Source organism: Carcharodon carcharias, chromosome 2 (assembly GCF_017639515.1).
Source record: "Carcharodon carcharias isolate sCarCar2 chromosome 2, sCarCar2.pri, whole genome shotgun sequence".
In the NCBI taxonomy this organism is placed as follows: domain Eukaryota; kingdom Metazoa; phylum Chordata; class Chondrichthyes; order Lamniformes; family Lamnidae; genus Carcharodon; species Carcharodon carcharias.
Genome location: NC_054468.1, coordinates 107,834,166 through 107,851,447, shown reverse-complemented (window position 1 = coordinate 107,851,447; position 17,282 = coordinate 107,834,166). Strand labels below are relative to the sequence as shown.

General features: G+C 41.2%; 1 protein-coding gene across 1 annotated transcript; it reads left to right on the top strand.

Moving 5' to 3' along the window:
* The first annotated feature begins 342 nt into the window (after positions 1-342).
* nkx2.4b (NK2 homeobox 4b) lies at positions 343-1,975 on the top strand. Its single transcript, XM_041181439.1, has 2 exons — positions 343-715; positions 1,311-1,975. Exons 1-2 carry the CDS (start codon positions 346-348, stop codon positions 1,973-1,975), a joined length of 1,035 nt encoding a protein of 344 aa, XP_041037373.1. The 5' UTR covers positions 343-345.
* Positions 1,976-17,282: the final 15,307 nt, after the last annotated feature.

Below are 17,282 nucleotides of genomic sequence, written 5' to 3'. Positions count from 1 at the left end.
CAAAAAGTATTTAATCAAGTTCTATCCTGCATCACGTTTATCTTAATATGGACCTACCTACATTTACCTCAATTATCTTGGTAAAGATGTCAAGCGCTATTGTTTGCTCGTTTAGAGAGATGCTCCTCCCCCAGGGCTCTGTCGTAAACCTGGCGCCTGGCTAAACTAAATCAAAGATAAGAGGAATTGGGGCTCGCCTCCTCCAAGCCGATCAATCGGATCTCAGGCGGACTCCAAAACACCCTGTTACGTCGGCATCCACAAGAGGAGCGAGAGAGGGAGAGCTGAGCACAACACACGGGTTGATCCTCTCAAAAAAATTTGTACCTGCTCTGTCGCTGAATCATGTCGTTGAGCCCAAAGCACACAACGCCTTTTTCAGTGACAGACATTCTGAGCCCGATTGAGGAGTCGTACAAGAAGTTTGGTGGCATGGATGGCGCTGGCAACCTCGGAGCCCCTCTGGGAGGTTACCGCCAACCTCAGGTCTCCCAGGCTAGCATGCAGCAGCACACCATGGGTCACAACGCCACGGTGGCGACCACCTACCACATGCCACACGGCGTCTCCCAATTTTCTCACAGTGCCATGGGAGGCTATTGCAACGGGAGTATCGGCAACATGGGGGACCTACCTTCTTACCAGGAGACCATGAGGAATAGCGCCGCAGCGACTGGCTGGTACGGGACTAACTCGGATCCCAGATATTCAACAAGTAAGACTCGCTCAAATCTAAGGTTTTTTTTTTGCGGATATAGCAATGATTTTATCCTGGTTCAGTGGTAGAGTTTTTATTTAAAAATCAGTATAATCAGCTTGATTTATGTGTCCATTGAAGATATTTCATTCACTATGGTCAATAAACTAACAATTGTTTCACTATAACTAAATTAAAACTTAACATCTATCAAACTTCAGAACTGCTAAGAAACACCACGGGCTAATATTGAGCAGGTCAGACCCATGGAGAAAAATCTTATAATTGGTCAAAATAGTTTTTTTTGGCATTTGTCCGATGGTAAGTATTGCACATTTGTTAATACTGCATTACTGAGCCACTTAGAGCTTGAACGTTCTTAGACATTCCAACCAATTAACTTATAATAATAATATTTTAATAATAATTGTGTTGCTCTGTGTTATTCTGTTGCTTATGAAAAAAATAACCCTTTAAGATGTCACCGCGTATTCATGTTGTGTAAATTACAAAACTGTTTTGCAATCGTGCCAACTAATTTAAATGATTACTGTGAATTAGAATTCTACCTTGCGGCCTTTTTAACCAGAGCATTTTCATTGAAACGTTTTAGTCTCCCGCTTCATGGGAACGTCTTCAGGAATGAATATGACAGGGATGGGGACTTTGAGTGGAATGACAGACGCCGCCAAGCCCATGGCACCTTTACATGCTACGCCCAGGAGAAAAAGAAGGGTACTATTCTCCCAGGCCCAAGTGTACGAGTTGGAGAGACGCTTCAAACAGCAGAAGTACCTGTCTGCTCCCGAAAGGGAACATTTAGCCAGCATGATCCACCTTACGCCGACACAGGTCAAGATCTGGTTTCAAAACCACCGCTACAAGATGAAACGCCAGGCCAAGGACAAGGCTGCTCAACAAATGCAGCAGGAAAACAACCTGTGCCAACAGCAACAGTCTCCCAGGAGGGTGGCCGTGCCAGTTCTTGTGAAAGACGGTAAACCCTGTCAAAATGGCTCGAGCACCCCTACCCCCAGCCAACAAGCACAGCAGCAACAGGGGGCAAACGGCATCCTTCCGGTCGCCAGCACTACCATCCCCCAACAGCCGAATCAACAAGTGAATTCACTAGCTCCAGCTCAAGACCTAGGCCAGGTGTCCCCAAATCCATCGTCTCTGCACAATTCGGTCAGTAACATGTCTCAAATGGACACAGGGACTGCAGACTACACGGGGAGTATGGTCAATCCTGGCCTGCTGTACGGCAGGACCTGGTAGGTTCTTTACCAGATAAACAAAGACCAGCTGGAGGTCTGGAGATACGTGAGATAAATGCTTAAAATGCTTGAGCTGGCAAACTTTGCAACGCATTCCCAGAGCTTCGCTTCTCGGAATTTTGGACGTGTTTCTGGACTCGAATTCTGGGGACAGGTTGACCTCCCGCACGCTGAGCTGACAGGAGCCTCTGATCCTTTTGGAGGCTGACTCCGAACACGCTGTGTAAAAACAAAAACAAAAATATCGGTTAAATAAAAAGATAACTGTGACATTTTGGATTGCTTAGACACTTGTGTAATTGTAGTTACAAGTTAATGAAATAGATTGTGAATGCTGTTCCAAACTCGGGTGAGCTGGCCTGGGAGAATCAGCTGGACTGCAGGTATAACATTAAGATGGACATGCACCCACTTGGCAATGTCCCAGCAGTATTCCACTAGAAACACTAATACATTTGAGAACTTGTTGGCAATTAGCTGTACATTCTTGTAAATTAATCTCTGGATCGTGCAGTCAGTTCAATGTAGTAGTTTCATGATTCAAGACTGAATATAGATCCATCTGTATTTTGATGGCGGTAACATTCGAATTTCTTCTTAGTTTTATTAATTTAAAAACAGAGAGAGAGAGAAAGCAATGAACAGGCCTCTGATGTAAAACTGTTTTCCTTTAAATCAACGTTAAAGCCAAGAAATCGCTTCAAGTATAAACACATGCCCCAAGCTTGAAGAATGCCTGAGACCTATTTCACTAAAAGGGTTTTATTGAAAACAAGTTGAACTGTAATTTAAGGTAGGTGTGATATAGCAATCGGCACAATGATAATATTAGTGTGTAATCTGGGGGGTGGGGTGGTGGTGGGGGTGGGGGGGGGGGGGGGGGGGCGGGGGGGCGAAGGAACAGGAATCAATAGCCTGAAAGGAAAAAGATGTTTTGCAATAATTTGCTTCCATTGTCGCTATTACTGTTAGAATCGGTTTAAAAAAAGCTATCAACGGTTTCTCATTCTTGAACTTGGCGTGCTATTTTATCTGAGAGCTGAATCGATACTAGATATTACATTCGCGTTTATCATCCAGATTATTTCTAATCTTAATTGATTGACCATCGGCTCTAAGTGACATCCTAGGCGACCCGGACCTGGTAGATTCTGGAACAAGTCAAACAGGCCTTTATTATAAACGACTTCTAATGCGATTTTGAGGCATCTTGCATTTGATCTTTTTACAAAACCTGCGCCGGTGTTAGGATACCAGCAGATCACAGGTTTCTCGCGAAACTGTTTACAGCTGGGCAAAATGACAAATCTGAGAGAGTTGATATTGTTTATTTGTTTAAGTTGAACATAGGAAACGTACAGTCAAAAACAAGGATGGCTTCGTTTAATTGTTTGGTTATTTATAATTCAGCAAGCTTTTCAAATGACTGATGTAAAATCTACACTTTATTAACATTGTCCTCATCGTCATGTTAGTTGGTTGTTGTTGACATTTATTTCAATGGAGGATTTCAAATAATTTTAAGTCTTGTTATTTATTATAATTGTTTTATTCATTTAAGATATCAAACGTATTATTGATCAAATGCATACACTCTCGCACAACTGTTACAATAAAAAAAAGTTCTTTTTATTAATGATGACACTATCGGTTGCAAAATAAACTGCACTGAAATCGCTAACTGCACATACAGGATCACCTGCCGCCCAAAGTACGTTGCCAAATCTAACTGAATAGGACTGGAAAGAAAATTTGGTGGAAATGCTGTTGTCATTTCGCCCCGTTGAACGATTCTGTTTTTGCAATTCCAAAACGAAAGCTGCAGCGATTGGGTGCGCCGGGGTTATCCTAAATCCTGGGAACTGAAATTTGATTAGATGTTGAGAGAAAAACCGCATATTTCATCGCGCTATTTAATCGGGAAATGCCGGCGTCCCTTCCCAATGTGTGTGCATTCATTGGTATTGTAAGCCTATCACGCGCTTCTTCGCCTTCCTAGCCGGGAGTGTACATTCCACTTTCCACAAGGGACCAGATATGACTGCAGAAGTGAGTGCTGTCTCTTTAGATTCAACAAGGGGCTCAATAATAACATCTCTAGTTGTTGACCTGCCTGTTCTGTAAACCTTCTGCTGCCTCTTTCATTGGGCTCTGTCTATAGCTCTGAAGCTGAGCTGGTCGGACTTGTTCACGGAGCTGATAAGATGATAGGTTTTAAAACGGGGGCGTGGGGGGAGAGGGGCGGGGGGAGGAATTGGCTGAAAAAAGATCACGAACGCGTTTGGAACAGAAATTCAATTGAATTTTGTCTGGTTGCTCTATTTATTTTTTGCTCCAAAATAATGGCGCAATAATTTTTCTATTTAATATATCACATTTTCCCGAATTTGGGTAAACATGCTCATTCTGTCAGGAACAAAAAAAAGTCCCAAATAGTCCCGTCCAATACACTATCTCCGTAAACAAATGTCATCGTCGCTTATGGCCAACAGCAGTTACCTTAGTTCCAGATCATTCAAGGGAGCCTAAGCCGCTGTTAATTGTTCATTTAAATGATTTATAAACGAATTCGAGGCAAAAGGCACTTGTAACATGTGTGGGGCCCCTCAATTCATGGGTCCTGGGCGCAATACGTGGAGTAACACATAACAACTCTGTTCTATCAATGCTGTTCAACTCCAAATTGTCTGTTCAATCGGGAAATGTCCTTAAAACCCAGGTCATTTTTACACCGGCTGATTTTTCACTAGAATTAGAAACCATTGAGTCCATCCGGAGTCCTGGGAGTTGTTCTGTATAATACATGAAGCCCTGTTTTACCGTCACATTGAAAGAAGCATTTTCCTGACGGCACTGCCTGTGTGAAGGGTTTTTTTTTATTTCTATGAGTTTCATCTGCTTATTGTGCGTGACTGCCTCTAACCTCTCAAAGACAAGATTTCAGCAAATCTCGAATGTATTTGCTTATTGTAATTTGATTGTGTTTTTTTTTAAATCTCCACTATAAACATACCTCGTAGATTTGGAAGAGCAACCCTCATGAAAAGCAAACGGGGATTCGAGTTTCCAACTCGACCTAATATACATTCAAATTAGATTTCCAAATGCTTTTGTGTCTGAAGACAAAATGGAAAGCACCAACTCCTTAACCTTTACATCTGCACAGAGGTGTCAAGGGAGCAATCCTCCAGCACGTTCAGCTTCCGATAGATCATTATTTTATGTACATGTGTATGTTCTTGCTATATTATTTGTTTTGTCAAATTTACGTATTTATGTGTAATTATTTGGGCCTGATATTCCTGTTAGTGCCCAGGCTCCTGTCGCGTCCCCTCTGGTTAACCAAAGGCTCTGGTGTAAAGTGCGTTTGAAATGAAAGCACTGCACTCGACCATTTCTAAAAGGGATGGAGAATCCGCATAAATAGACTCTGCAGGGGGTCCAGGTTTTAGGTCATGGATAGGGGAAGCTGATAGAGTCATCCAACGCCTCCTACCCCCTTTGTAAACAAATTACAAATGATTTAATCGTACCAAGTCAGTATTTGTAAAATGACCAAATGTAAGATATTGTCTTGCTTCCCTCCGTTTTGATTGGTGGAAACAAAGTTTTCGATCGTAGTCCATCTTGTGCTTGATTATGATTTCCTAATTACAAAAAACACAATTATCAGTTCAACAGACTGGCATTAAATCTTCGGATAAACAACCTGATGTGTAATTGTATTTATTTGATATAAATGGTGTAGTTGAATTTCATGTCAAAATGTACTGCTTCATATTTTAAAACACACGCATAATTCTCCCGGGGGTGATTGGGGAGGTATATCCAAAAACTATAAAAGGCATTAATAAAGATTTTTTTCACCCGGTTGCGAAACTGAAATGATTCCAAAGCACTCACTGTAAGATATTGGAAAGTGATTTGTTAGCCACGAGCATTCTAATACAACGGGCTGTGTGCAAAATCTCAGGAAATCAAACGGTGAATTGCAGCATATCATTGATGCAATGTACCATCCAGTTTTGGCGGAGGAAACCCCGATTCGAATTAATCCAGAAGAAAACAAACTTAGAGCAGGCCGGTCTTCTAATAGTTTTAATAAGATGAATTACTTAAAGCCCAGCTAATCCCTCAGGAGCAAAGTGACGAGTCTTGTTTGACTTTTGAGATTATTTATGGTTGGATCTCCCTGCACAGCAGATGGAACCATGGCGCGCAGGACAACTTGACTGTTCCGAAGCTGAATAACGTGGAGAAATACTCCAGGAAGCTTGACCCTGGTTTTCGGGCATTAACCCCTTCCACCTCCTTCGACATTTACAGTTCAGGAACACGATTTGACACACACTTTATACCAATGTTCTAGGACCTATGTTGATCATGGGAAGGGTTTACTCGAGCCTCTTATAAAAGCTGTAAGACACTCCGCATAACCACAATCAAAGGGAACCCCCACGTGCCCCGATGATTATTTAACCATTTAGACTCTTTGTCCAAGGCTAATTGAGGAAGGGCTTGGCTAAAAGGGTTCAGAGAAACTAAATTTCAAGTGTCATTTCTTAATGGCATTTCAATGCCAACTAATACAATGGATCCAGGTTGAACAACAAGTAACAGCTTCCTCCACCAATTCGGTAGAATGCTTATGTGGAACTTGTAAGACGGGAGTGACGTTCGGGCTAAGGAATGTCCAGTGACAAACCAGGTGAAGGTTCGGTTGTCACATAACTAGAGTGAAAATTCCAGATCACGGATTATGCCGAATGTTGTCACCCCGCCACTCTCATTTTCTCCCTAATATGCAACAACCAACGAACTACAATTGCATGAAACTAGAAATGAATATAAACATACATTGAAATAAAACTGGAAGCCACTGAATTTATACACAAAAGTGACAGCCTGAAGTCAAGTGCATCAGTTCAGTACTTTTACTTCTCAATGTCGGTAACGCGGAATGTAGGTACCAATATTAGAAACAGAATAATCCTTACTTATAAAGGGGGTACTGATACAAAACACATCAAGTAAATGACACATGGGTCAGGTAGGTTTAAGAAAACGATTGATGTACAAACATCTCTGTAAACTTGTAGGAAACTGGACTAAAATTCATGGTTATTATGAAAAGAGGTGCAGTCGAGAAGCTATTAATAATGCAACAGGAGTTGATTGGCTTGACCCGCAGTGGGACGTATCCCACATGAAGTGACCGCGGCTACAATCTCCTGTTTCCAATTTCCACATGCAGGACCTTCATTGTCTTTCTTAACTGTACGAGGTAAAGTTAACTTCCTTCGGCTCAGTCGCTGGCAACTGAAGCTTTATTTTCTGAACCAAAAATGTAGGTTAATCTCATAAATTAAACGCGTTTTTTTTTACAATACGATTTAAAAAATGGTTTACTTTAAAATTATCGTCGATGTCACTTGGACTTCCCGCTTCAAGGCACGTGTTTAGACAAGGTACTTTAAATTTCAGCTTATGATCCCTTGCACCTCGGGTGTGGACCTTCCCCAATACTTTACCTGTGGGTAAACAAAACCTAAGTCCCATATTAAAAAGCTAACCGTTTAGAGGGAAAAATATGATTTTCTAAAATGTAGTGGGCAAGAAACATTTCAAGAACATTTCAATAATGTATAACATGAGCACCTCCTGAGGGGCTAAACATTCTGTTTACCGTTGGACTTGTTATTTAGAAGGTAAAGTTGGGGGGTGGGGGGTTGGCGGGGGAGCGGCAGAATGGAGGAATCACCTAATTGTTATCTGATATGACTGGGCATCCTCTCATTCCCAGAAATCGTGACTTCGACGTAACCACATTGTCTGCTTTCAATCCATTTTAACAGCAATTGGCTTCGTTCGCTGACAGAGAAGCTAAACGTGAAACGGCATACCCACCTCAACACAGTTTATGTTTCGTTTTTGTGCCAGTGCTCTGGATTACTCAACACACACATGTTTGACTTGTCCAGCTTTATAGAACAATAATCCAAGGGAAGGGGTATACGTCATTTCTCGGAACCCCCACGCAATTCTCGCATAACTCAGTCCTGGTACTAGAGGGATACTTACGGGTTTTGTACTTTGTAGGTATTGTACAGACTTATGGAAGTGTGTAAACTCTTGGCTCACACCGCTCAGTCACTGCATCGCGAATTCTTAATCAAAGGCTTGATTGGCACATAGTAATAATTGATTTGGATTTCGCCATTGTTGCTCTTAAAATAAATAAAACATGTTAATCCTAATGGTACCTAACCACTCGTTCTTCTGAGTGTGAAATGGAAGCGTAAAGCTACGGGACCATTTTCAGAAGTGATGTCAGGAGAAGGATAGAGAAGTTGAACTCGGAAGCTGACATTGGACAGCCGAAAATCTTTCAGTAACCGAAAAGGCTTTAATCTCAAATACATTTCAAACCGACCCAATTTATCCCTTTAATCCTTGTACTCTTCCACAAGAGTATTTCATTGTAACATTTCTATGATTAGAAAAAAAAAATCACTTTCCAGAATACCCACTTTATAAGGAGAGTAGAACTACTCTAAATAGGTTCCACCCCAATTCCTTGCTAATGAAGATTAAAGTGTATTCAGGTTAATTGTATTCAAATCCAAACCAGCAGCAATAATTTTATTCCCTGTCATTATCCACCTTGTTAAAAGCGTTGCACTTGTTACTTCAAAGGTATCAGTACAGCCCAAACGTGACAGGTCTACTTTGTTGACCAGCAGTAAAGTGCCATATGACCTCGCCCTCACGCCCATTCAGTGTTGCAATAATAGATCAACGGCAGCTGTTTCTCCCTTTAATTTTTTTTTATTTGTAGATTCGCATTGTTCTGAAAGCTAGGGGGAAAAAGAACGATTAAATTGTGCAGTTGGATACAGAAACTGCGGCCATTTAGTCCCAAACCTCATTACTTTTATACAATTTCTCGAAGCATTCTCCAATTCCTCACGCTATGTCCGCTCTTCCTGTGATTTCTGGAATCGACTGTATTGTGTTACATTCTCAATAAATAAGCGCTTCATCTTTCCCTGAGACGTGATTGCACATTTGCCTGCCAGTTAACAGAAGGAACCAATCGACAGGGACTATTCGCGGGAAGCTTCAAACCTCAACCATTCAGAGCCCAGTGAGGGCGGGACTTCAGCTTCCCCCAAAACGAACGGGCCTAGAAGGCGGCGGAGCAACAGTGGCAGGCATTTAAGGAGATGTTTCATAACTCCCAACAAATTCACATTCTCCTGAGGAAGAATGACTCTGCCAGGAGGATGCACCAGGGTAAAGATTAGTGGTAGGCCAGAAGATTGGGTAAGTTTTAGAAACCGGCAAAGGATGACCAAAAAAGAAACCCAAAGTACTAGAGGAAATCAATAAGAAATATATAAAACTCAGCAAAAAAAACTTCTACAAGTATATAAAAAGGAAATAATGATTAAAGTGAGCATTGGCCCCTCAGAGGGTGAGACTGGCAAATTAATGGGGAATAAGGAAATTGCAGAGACTTTGAACAAATATGTTGTATCTGTCCTCACCGTAAAAGCACACAAAGCATCCAAAGAACAGCAAAAAAAATCAAGAGGTAAAAGAGAGGGAGGAACTCAAAACAATCCCCGTCACTAGAGAAAAAGTACTGAGAAAACTACTGGGATTTAAGACCAGTGATGTAGTGCCAAATTTTGAGGTGCAGGAGCTCCAAGAGATGTGTTGGCCATATCATTTCTAAATTTACTATTACATTGTTTTCCTAAGTATTAATCATTTGAGTCCCCAAATATCAATAAAACTATGCCTTTTAAGTGAAAAATATTAGTGCCAGTAAGCATTTTATTTCCAACCATGTAGCATTTTGAATCATTAGTCTTTAGCATAGCTAGAATTTCATTATGCAACAGTTTAATTCAATGAATTACAAACAAATTACTTACTTCCAACTGGCGGGTGGTATATAGAAAAGCCACTGCTTTTCTTGATTTATATTTACAACCTAGACCAGGCCACAATTTCAAAATCTAAAGATGACACAAGACTTGGAAGTATTGTGAACTGTGAGGAGGATAGTGGTAGGCTTCAAGAGGAGATAAGCAGGCTAGAGGAATGGGCAGCCATGTGGCAGATTAAATCTAATGTAGAGAAATGTGAAGTGATACATTTTGGTCAGAAGAATGAGGAGAGGTGACATAAAATGAAGGGTATAATTCTAAAGGAAATGCAGGAGCAGAGGGACCTGAGTGTATATGTGCTCAAACAATTAAAGGTGGCAGGACAGGTTAAGAAAGCAGTTTTATAAATAGGGGCACAGAGTACAAATGCACATAAGTTATGAACCTTCATTAAACACTGGTTCAGCCTTGACAGGAAGGATGTGAAGGTTTAGAAAGGGTGCAGAAAAGATTTAAGAGAATGGTTTTGAGGATGAGAGACTTCAGTTATGTGGATAGATTGGCAAAGTTAGGGGTGTTCTCCTTGGAGAAGAGAAGGTTGAGAGGAGATTTGTTAGACGTGTTCAAAATTATGAGCGATCTGGATAGTGTAAATGGGCAGAAACTGTCCCCATCAGCAGAAGGTCAAGAACTCTGAATGAACTAGAAGTGACACGAGGAAAAACTTCTTTATGGAACAAATGGTTTGGATCTGGAATGCACTGCCTGAATGTGTGGCGGAGACAGATTCAGGTGCAGTTTTCAAATGGTAACTGGGTAATTACCTGAAAAGAAAAGATTTCACAGGGCTACAGGGAAAAGGTGGAGTAGGACTAGCTGAGTTCCTGTTGCAGAGAACTGATGGAGACAATGTGCTGAGTGGCCTCCTTCTGTGCTGTAGCCATTCTATAATTCGAGTATAGATACATTCAAGGAATTTGATAAACAAATGAGAAAAAAATAAGCTGAAAGTTACCCTGATAGTATGATCAAGAAGGGTGGGAGGAGGCTTGTGTGGAACATAAACACCAACACAGATGGGAAGGGCCAAAAGGCCTGTTTGTGCTGTAAATTCCATGTAAAGCTACCAGCAGAGAATACAAATTCTGTACCATGTTTCACATCCTCAGGCTATTACAGTCAAAGAACTGTGAATCATTCTTTCTCCCCACACTCACTCTCTGTCCCCTCCAGACTCTCTCCTCCCCCACCCCCTCACACTCTTCCATCTCCCAAACCCCCTGTCTCCAGCTACTCACTGGTACCTGTGTGCCCCGCTCTGCCTCACCTGGGCCCCACTCTGACTGCCTTGTGCTCCGCTCAGGCTTCCCTGGGCCCCGTTGATCCAGTTGCCTCCCCCAACACACCGCACCCCCCCGCCCCCCCCCACAACCCTGGTCTCGGGCTCCCCTGGGCCCCATCGCTCCAGTTGCCTCTATCCCCCTCGAGTCTCAGGCTCCCCATGGACCCTGCCACTCTAGCTGCCTCACACTCACGAGTGAGCTTATCAACAGCAAATGCAGGGAGGAACTAGCCTGTGATTGGACAAGCAGCTTTACAGCATTTTTCAAATATGTCACTTGAATGCCCAAAAAGTTGGGCAGGCTACTTTGAGTTGGACAAGTCTGCTTCAAATAGAAGGTGCCGGAGCGGCACTCCAGTGCTCTCCTGCAGCACTAAACCACTGCTTAAGTCCGACAAATTACTTGGACCTGATGGCCTGCATCCTATGGTCTTAAAAAGTGGCTGCAGAGTTAGTGGATGCATTGGTTGTAATCTTCCAAAAGTCCCTTGATTCTGGAAATGTCTCAGTGAATTGGAAAACTGCAAATGTAACACCTCTGTTCAAGAAAGGAGGAAGCCAGAAGGCAGGAAAATATAGGACAGTTAGTCTAACATCTGTCACTAGGAAAATGCTAGAAACCATTATTAAAGAGGTAATAGGATATTTAGAAAATCTAATGCAATCAGGCAGAGTCAACATGGTTTTGTGAAATGGAAATCATGTTTGAGACATTTATTAGAGTTCCTTGAGGATGTAACAAGCAGGATGGATAAAGGGGAAGCAGTAGATGTAGTGTATTTGCATTTCCAAAAGACATTTAAAAAGGTGCCACATAAACACAAGATAAAAGTTTATGGTGTTTGGGGTGATATATTAGCACAGTGAGGGGGACTGGCTAACTATCAAGAAACAGAGTCAACGTAAATGGGTTAGCTTCAGGGTAGCAAGTAGTAACTAGTGGTGTGCCACAGGGATCAGTACTGGGACCTCATTTATTCAGAGCCCATGACTTAGATGAAGGGGCCAATTGTATTGTCACCAAATTTGCTGATGATATGAAGATAGATAAGAAAGCAAGTTGTGAGGAGGATACAAAGAATCTGTAAAGGGACATAGATAGGATAAGCGAGTGGGCAAAAAATGACAGGTGGAGTATAATGTGAGAAGGCGTAATGTTGTCCACCTTGGCAGGAAGAATAGAAAATCAGAAATGGAGAAAGAGATGAGACTGCAGAATGCTGTGGTACTGAGGGGCCTGGTTTCCTTGTATATGTACCACAAAAAGTAGGCATTCAGTTGCAGCAAGTGATTAGGAAGGAAACTGGAATGTTGGCCTTTATTGCAAAGGGAACAGAGTATGAAAGTAGGGAAGTCTTGCTATAACTCATGCTACAACTCTACAGGGCATTGATGAGACCACACCTGAAGTACTGTGTACAGCTTTGGTCACCTTACTTAAGGAGGGACATACTTGCATTGGAAGCAGTACAGAGAAGGTTCACTAGACTGATTCCTGGGATGAGGAGTTTGTCTTATGAGGAAAGATTGAGTAGGTTAGGTCTATATACAATCGATAGCAGAATGAAGGGTGACCTTAATGAAGACCTTATATATTCTGAGGGGGTTTGACAGTGTAGATGCTAATGTTTCCACTTTTGAAGAAATCCAGAACTGGGGGGAGGGGCTGTTTCAAAGTAAATGGGAGGCCTCTTAAATTGGAGATGAGGACATATTTCTTCTACTACGGGGTTGTTATGTCTCTGGAATTCTCTTCCCCACCAAGCAGTGGAGGCTGGGTCATTGAATAAATACAAGGCTGAGTTAGACAAATTTTGATTCATGAGGGAGTTGAGGCTAATGGGGAACAGGCAAGAAAATGGAGTGAAGGTCACAATCAGATTAGCCATAATCTTATTCAATGACAGAGCAGACTTGAGGGGCCAAATGGCCTACTCCTATTTCTTATGTTCATATGATTCAAAAGCAGATTCTTTCAGTAGTTCAGACCTTTTCCAAATGATGCAAAAGTAAATGTCCTTCATTTTGACATGAGTTTGCATGTTACCAGAATCATGTCAGGGTAATCACAATTTGCAGTGCTAATATAAATTTCATATTCCTCAAAGCTTTCTATACAATTCCCAACATTGTGAACTGGTCATTTAAATGGCTGTTAATAAAAATGAAATGCCAGAAAAGACTTTGTGTTCTTGCTGCCCATTCATGCATTGTTAGTAAGAAAAAACTGCCTTAGGTCAAACTTTGGAGAACAAATATTTAGAAAATGATTGAAATCTTGAGAATAAAAGTCATATTATCCATTACAATAAAAGGTCATATGTATCTAATATGTCCTATCACCAGTAATATTTGAATTACATAAACAGTTTTTATTATAGATTCTAAATTTTCAGAAAACTAATCCTATTTTGTAAAAGCAGTTAAGAGATGATTAATAGAACATTGGGATGGAGTAAAGCTTTATTTTTGTCAGGTGGTTGATATGAATGGAAACCCATCATGCTTAAATATCTCCAAATGAAGTTCACAGAATCACAGTGCAGAAGAGGCCCTTCGGCCCATCGAGTCTGCACCGACACATGAGAAACACTTGACCAACCTACCTAATCCCATTTACCAGCACTTGGCCCATAGCCTTGAATGTTATGACCTGCCAAGTGCTCATTCAGGTACTTTTTAAAGGATGTGAGGCAACCTGCCTCCACCACCCTCCCAGGCAGCGCATTCTAGACCGTCACCACCCTCTGGGTAAAAAAGCTTTTCCTCACATCCCCCTAAACCTCCTGCCCCTCACCTTGAACTTGTGTCCCCCTTGTAACTGACCCTTCAGCTAAGGGGAACAGCTGCTCCCTATCCACCCTGTCCATGCCCCTCATAATCTTGTACCTTGATCAGGTCACCCCTCAGTCTTCTCTGCTCCAACGAAAACAACCCAAGTCTATGCAACCTCTCTTCATAACTTAAATGTTCCATCCCAGGAAACATCCTGGTGAATCTCCTCTGCATCCCCTCCAGTGCAATCACATCCTTCCTATAACGTGGCGACCAGAACTGCACACAGTACTACAGCTGTGGCCTCACAGCAAGTACTGCACAATTTACAAAAACACACCTAGGCAGATTTGTTGTAATTTTTAAAAATTCATTTACAGGATGTGGGTGTCACTGGCTAGGCCAGCATTTATTGCCCATCCCTAAAATTGTAAATATTATGCCATGTGACAATAAACATTTGAACATTATAACTAGTATGTCATTGATGTTTTTCAACAAAAAAGCAAAAATGATAGCTTCCTGTACTAGGTTATAGAATTCTGTATTTTTGGTTTATTCTAATGTAGTGGTTAAGGCCCAGCAAATAAATAGGGAGGGAAATCTCTAGGGGAACCAACCCTTTTTCTGAGCCAGAATCGTGTGACCTCTTTCTACTTGTCTGTGCTCTAGACATGGTTCCATCAAGTGGTAATTTCTTATAAGCAAGACAAGGCAAGATGACAAGAATAAGTGGAGAAACCACAAATCAGTTGTAATAATGTAAAATGAATCAGTAATATTTAGCAATGATCTTTAAGCAATGTTGAGCAACAAGGCTAAATTTATTACCTATTTTGTAGCTGTGTTTCAAGGACAAATCAAACAAAGGTATAGCATAATTAACAACATAGCTATGGTAAAATGCAAACATTCAAACTAAAAAAAGCCCGATAATTTAAAAGCAAGGCTCAGAGGGAAGGAAGCAAGGTAATTTGCGTGTAATCAGCAATTGATTCTGACACAAAGATAAATGATCCAACCTACTTCATTAATTATGCACTGCATATTATGCAAAACTCTCACAGAACCTTTCATAGTTAGTATTTTTAGATTGCTATCTGCTTAAAGCATCATGGAGCTAGCAGGTTCAAATTCTACTGCTGGCTTTGTTCAAAGTGAAACTTTGTCTGCTGGCATCCAAATGCTGATTAAATTTTAAATGTTGGTGAAAAGATAGAGTGCTGGAAATTAGTCTCAGACAGTGGCACAAAATGGGCGGTATCAGATTAGCTGCAACTTCTATGTAACACCTGATGCTCAGTCCCATTGACAGTGATGGGACTGAATATCAGGATTTGGGTGTAACAGGCAGCCGATCCAATACCGCCCATTTTGCAACACCATCCAAGACAAACTTCTAGCCCATAGGGTGTAGATAGGATTCAGAGAAGGATAAGGTGACTCCTAGCCTCAAGGAACTCCAGTTATGAAGAAAGGTTCACGTGACTAAACTATTATTTGCTGGTAAAAACCGAGGGACACATGTTGCAGACATAAGATGGGCTGAAGTACACAAGCTTTTTAACTTGGGCTATACATATAGAACAACAGAAGACAAGAACTTTGAACAAGATTACAAATCAGTTAAGCCTTAGTTTTTTTTACCCAGAGACCAGACATACGGGGCAAATTCCCAGAGAACGTGGTTAAATTGAGATCAACTGCCTCCCCCTTAAAAAGATTGGACTGATCTTTGTTGAGAAGAGGTAACACAATAGGTCAGATTTTGCTGTTTAGCTGATGGTGTGATTAATGATGCTCATGATTTATGTTCAAGTAGCACAGCAACTTCAGCTGAGGGGCAGATGTGCGGATAAACACAAATCAAAAAAGCTCACGTCTGATGATGCCACTCCTCTGTTATCTCAAATCCAAGTACCCTTTTTATAAAGCTATGTCTTACAAGTAACCTCTCAGAAACACAGAATGGTTACAGCACAGGAGGCCTTTCAGCCTGTCGTGCTGTGCTTGCTCACCAAAGGAGCAATTTACCCAGTACTACACCCCCAACCTTCTCCCCATACATTCTTCCTTTTCAAATAATAATCCAATTCTCTTGAATGCTTAATCAAGCCTGCCTCCACCACACACTCACGCAGTGCATTCTGGATCCTAGCCATTCACTGCATGGAGTTCTTCCTCATGTCACCATTGCCTTTTTTTGACAAGTACCTTAAATCTGTGCTCTCGTTCTCAATCCTTCTACCACTCAGTTTTTCCATAACTACTCATGATTTTGTATTCTGTCAAATCTCCTCTCCACCTTTTTTCCAAAAAAAAAGTCCCAACCTCTTCAATCTAAGTAACTGAAGTTCCTCATCCCTGGAACCATTCTCATGAATCTTTTCTGCACTCTCTAATGCCTTCACATCCTTCCTAAAGTGTAGTACCCACAACTACATGCAATACTCCATTTGAGCCAAAACAGTGTTCTGTACAAGTTTAATTTAACTTCCTTGCTTTTGTAAACTATACCCCTATTAAAGCCTAGGATGCTGTATGCTTTAACTGCTCTCAACCTGGCACAGAAAATTAGCTATTTAAGGTGTGGAGTCTTATTCCTTCAGGTATGAATTGCCTGAGATTTTAAAAACTTTTCCTTAGTGTCTTTTTTCGCTTAATCCAATCTCTTTCCCTCCCTTAATTTCTTTATGTACCCGATTTGACATTGAATTCTTCCACTCGTTTCTCAACACAAAAACAAAAATACCTGGAAAAACTCAGCAGGTCTGGCAGCATCTGCAGAGAAGAATACAGTTAATGTTTCGAGTCCGAATGACCCTTTTTCTTTTATTCACTTGTTTCTCATTCATGCAGTGTTAACTCCATGATCTTTCAATCCAATTGGGTAAGGAACTACTAGTTGCCTGCCCCATTTACTGGAGTCACAGATGCTTGCCCTGCTACCAACTTGACACACACAAAAAAGTAAAAATCTACATTTGCAAGGGCAAGGCTAATTGACAGTGGATACCATTAGATGCCCTTCAACCAAACTGGGGTCAACATTCCTAAATTGTTTGTTAATCCCTAAGCAAATTCAAATCGAGTTTGGTTAAAGAGTCAGAGTTACTTTATGTGGTTGCTTTGTACTAATGGAGTCATTTAAACTAACATGATTTTTGAACTTAATTATTTTAAGTGACTGCTAATTTATCCAAGTGAAATCTATCTCCAACAGCTGGTAATCGTAAAATGAACCAACCAACCGTCTCTCAGTGACATTGTTACACATCTTCTGTCATTTGACA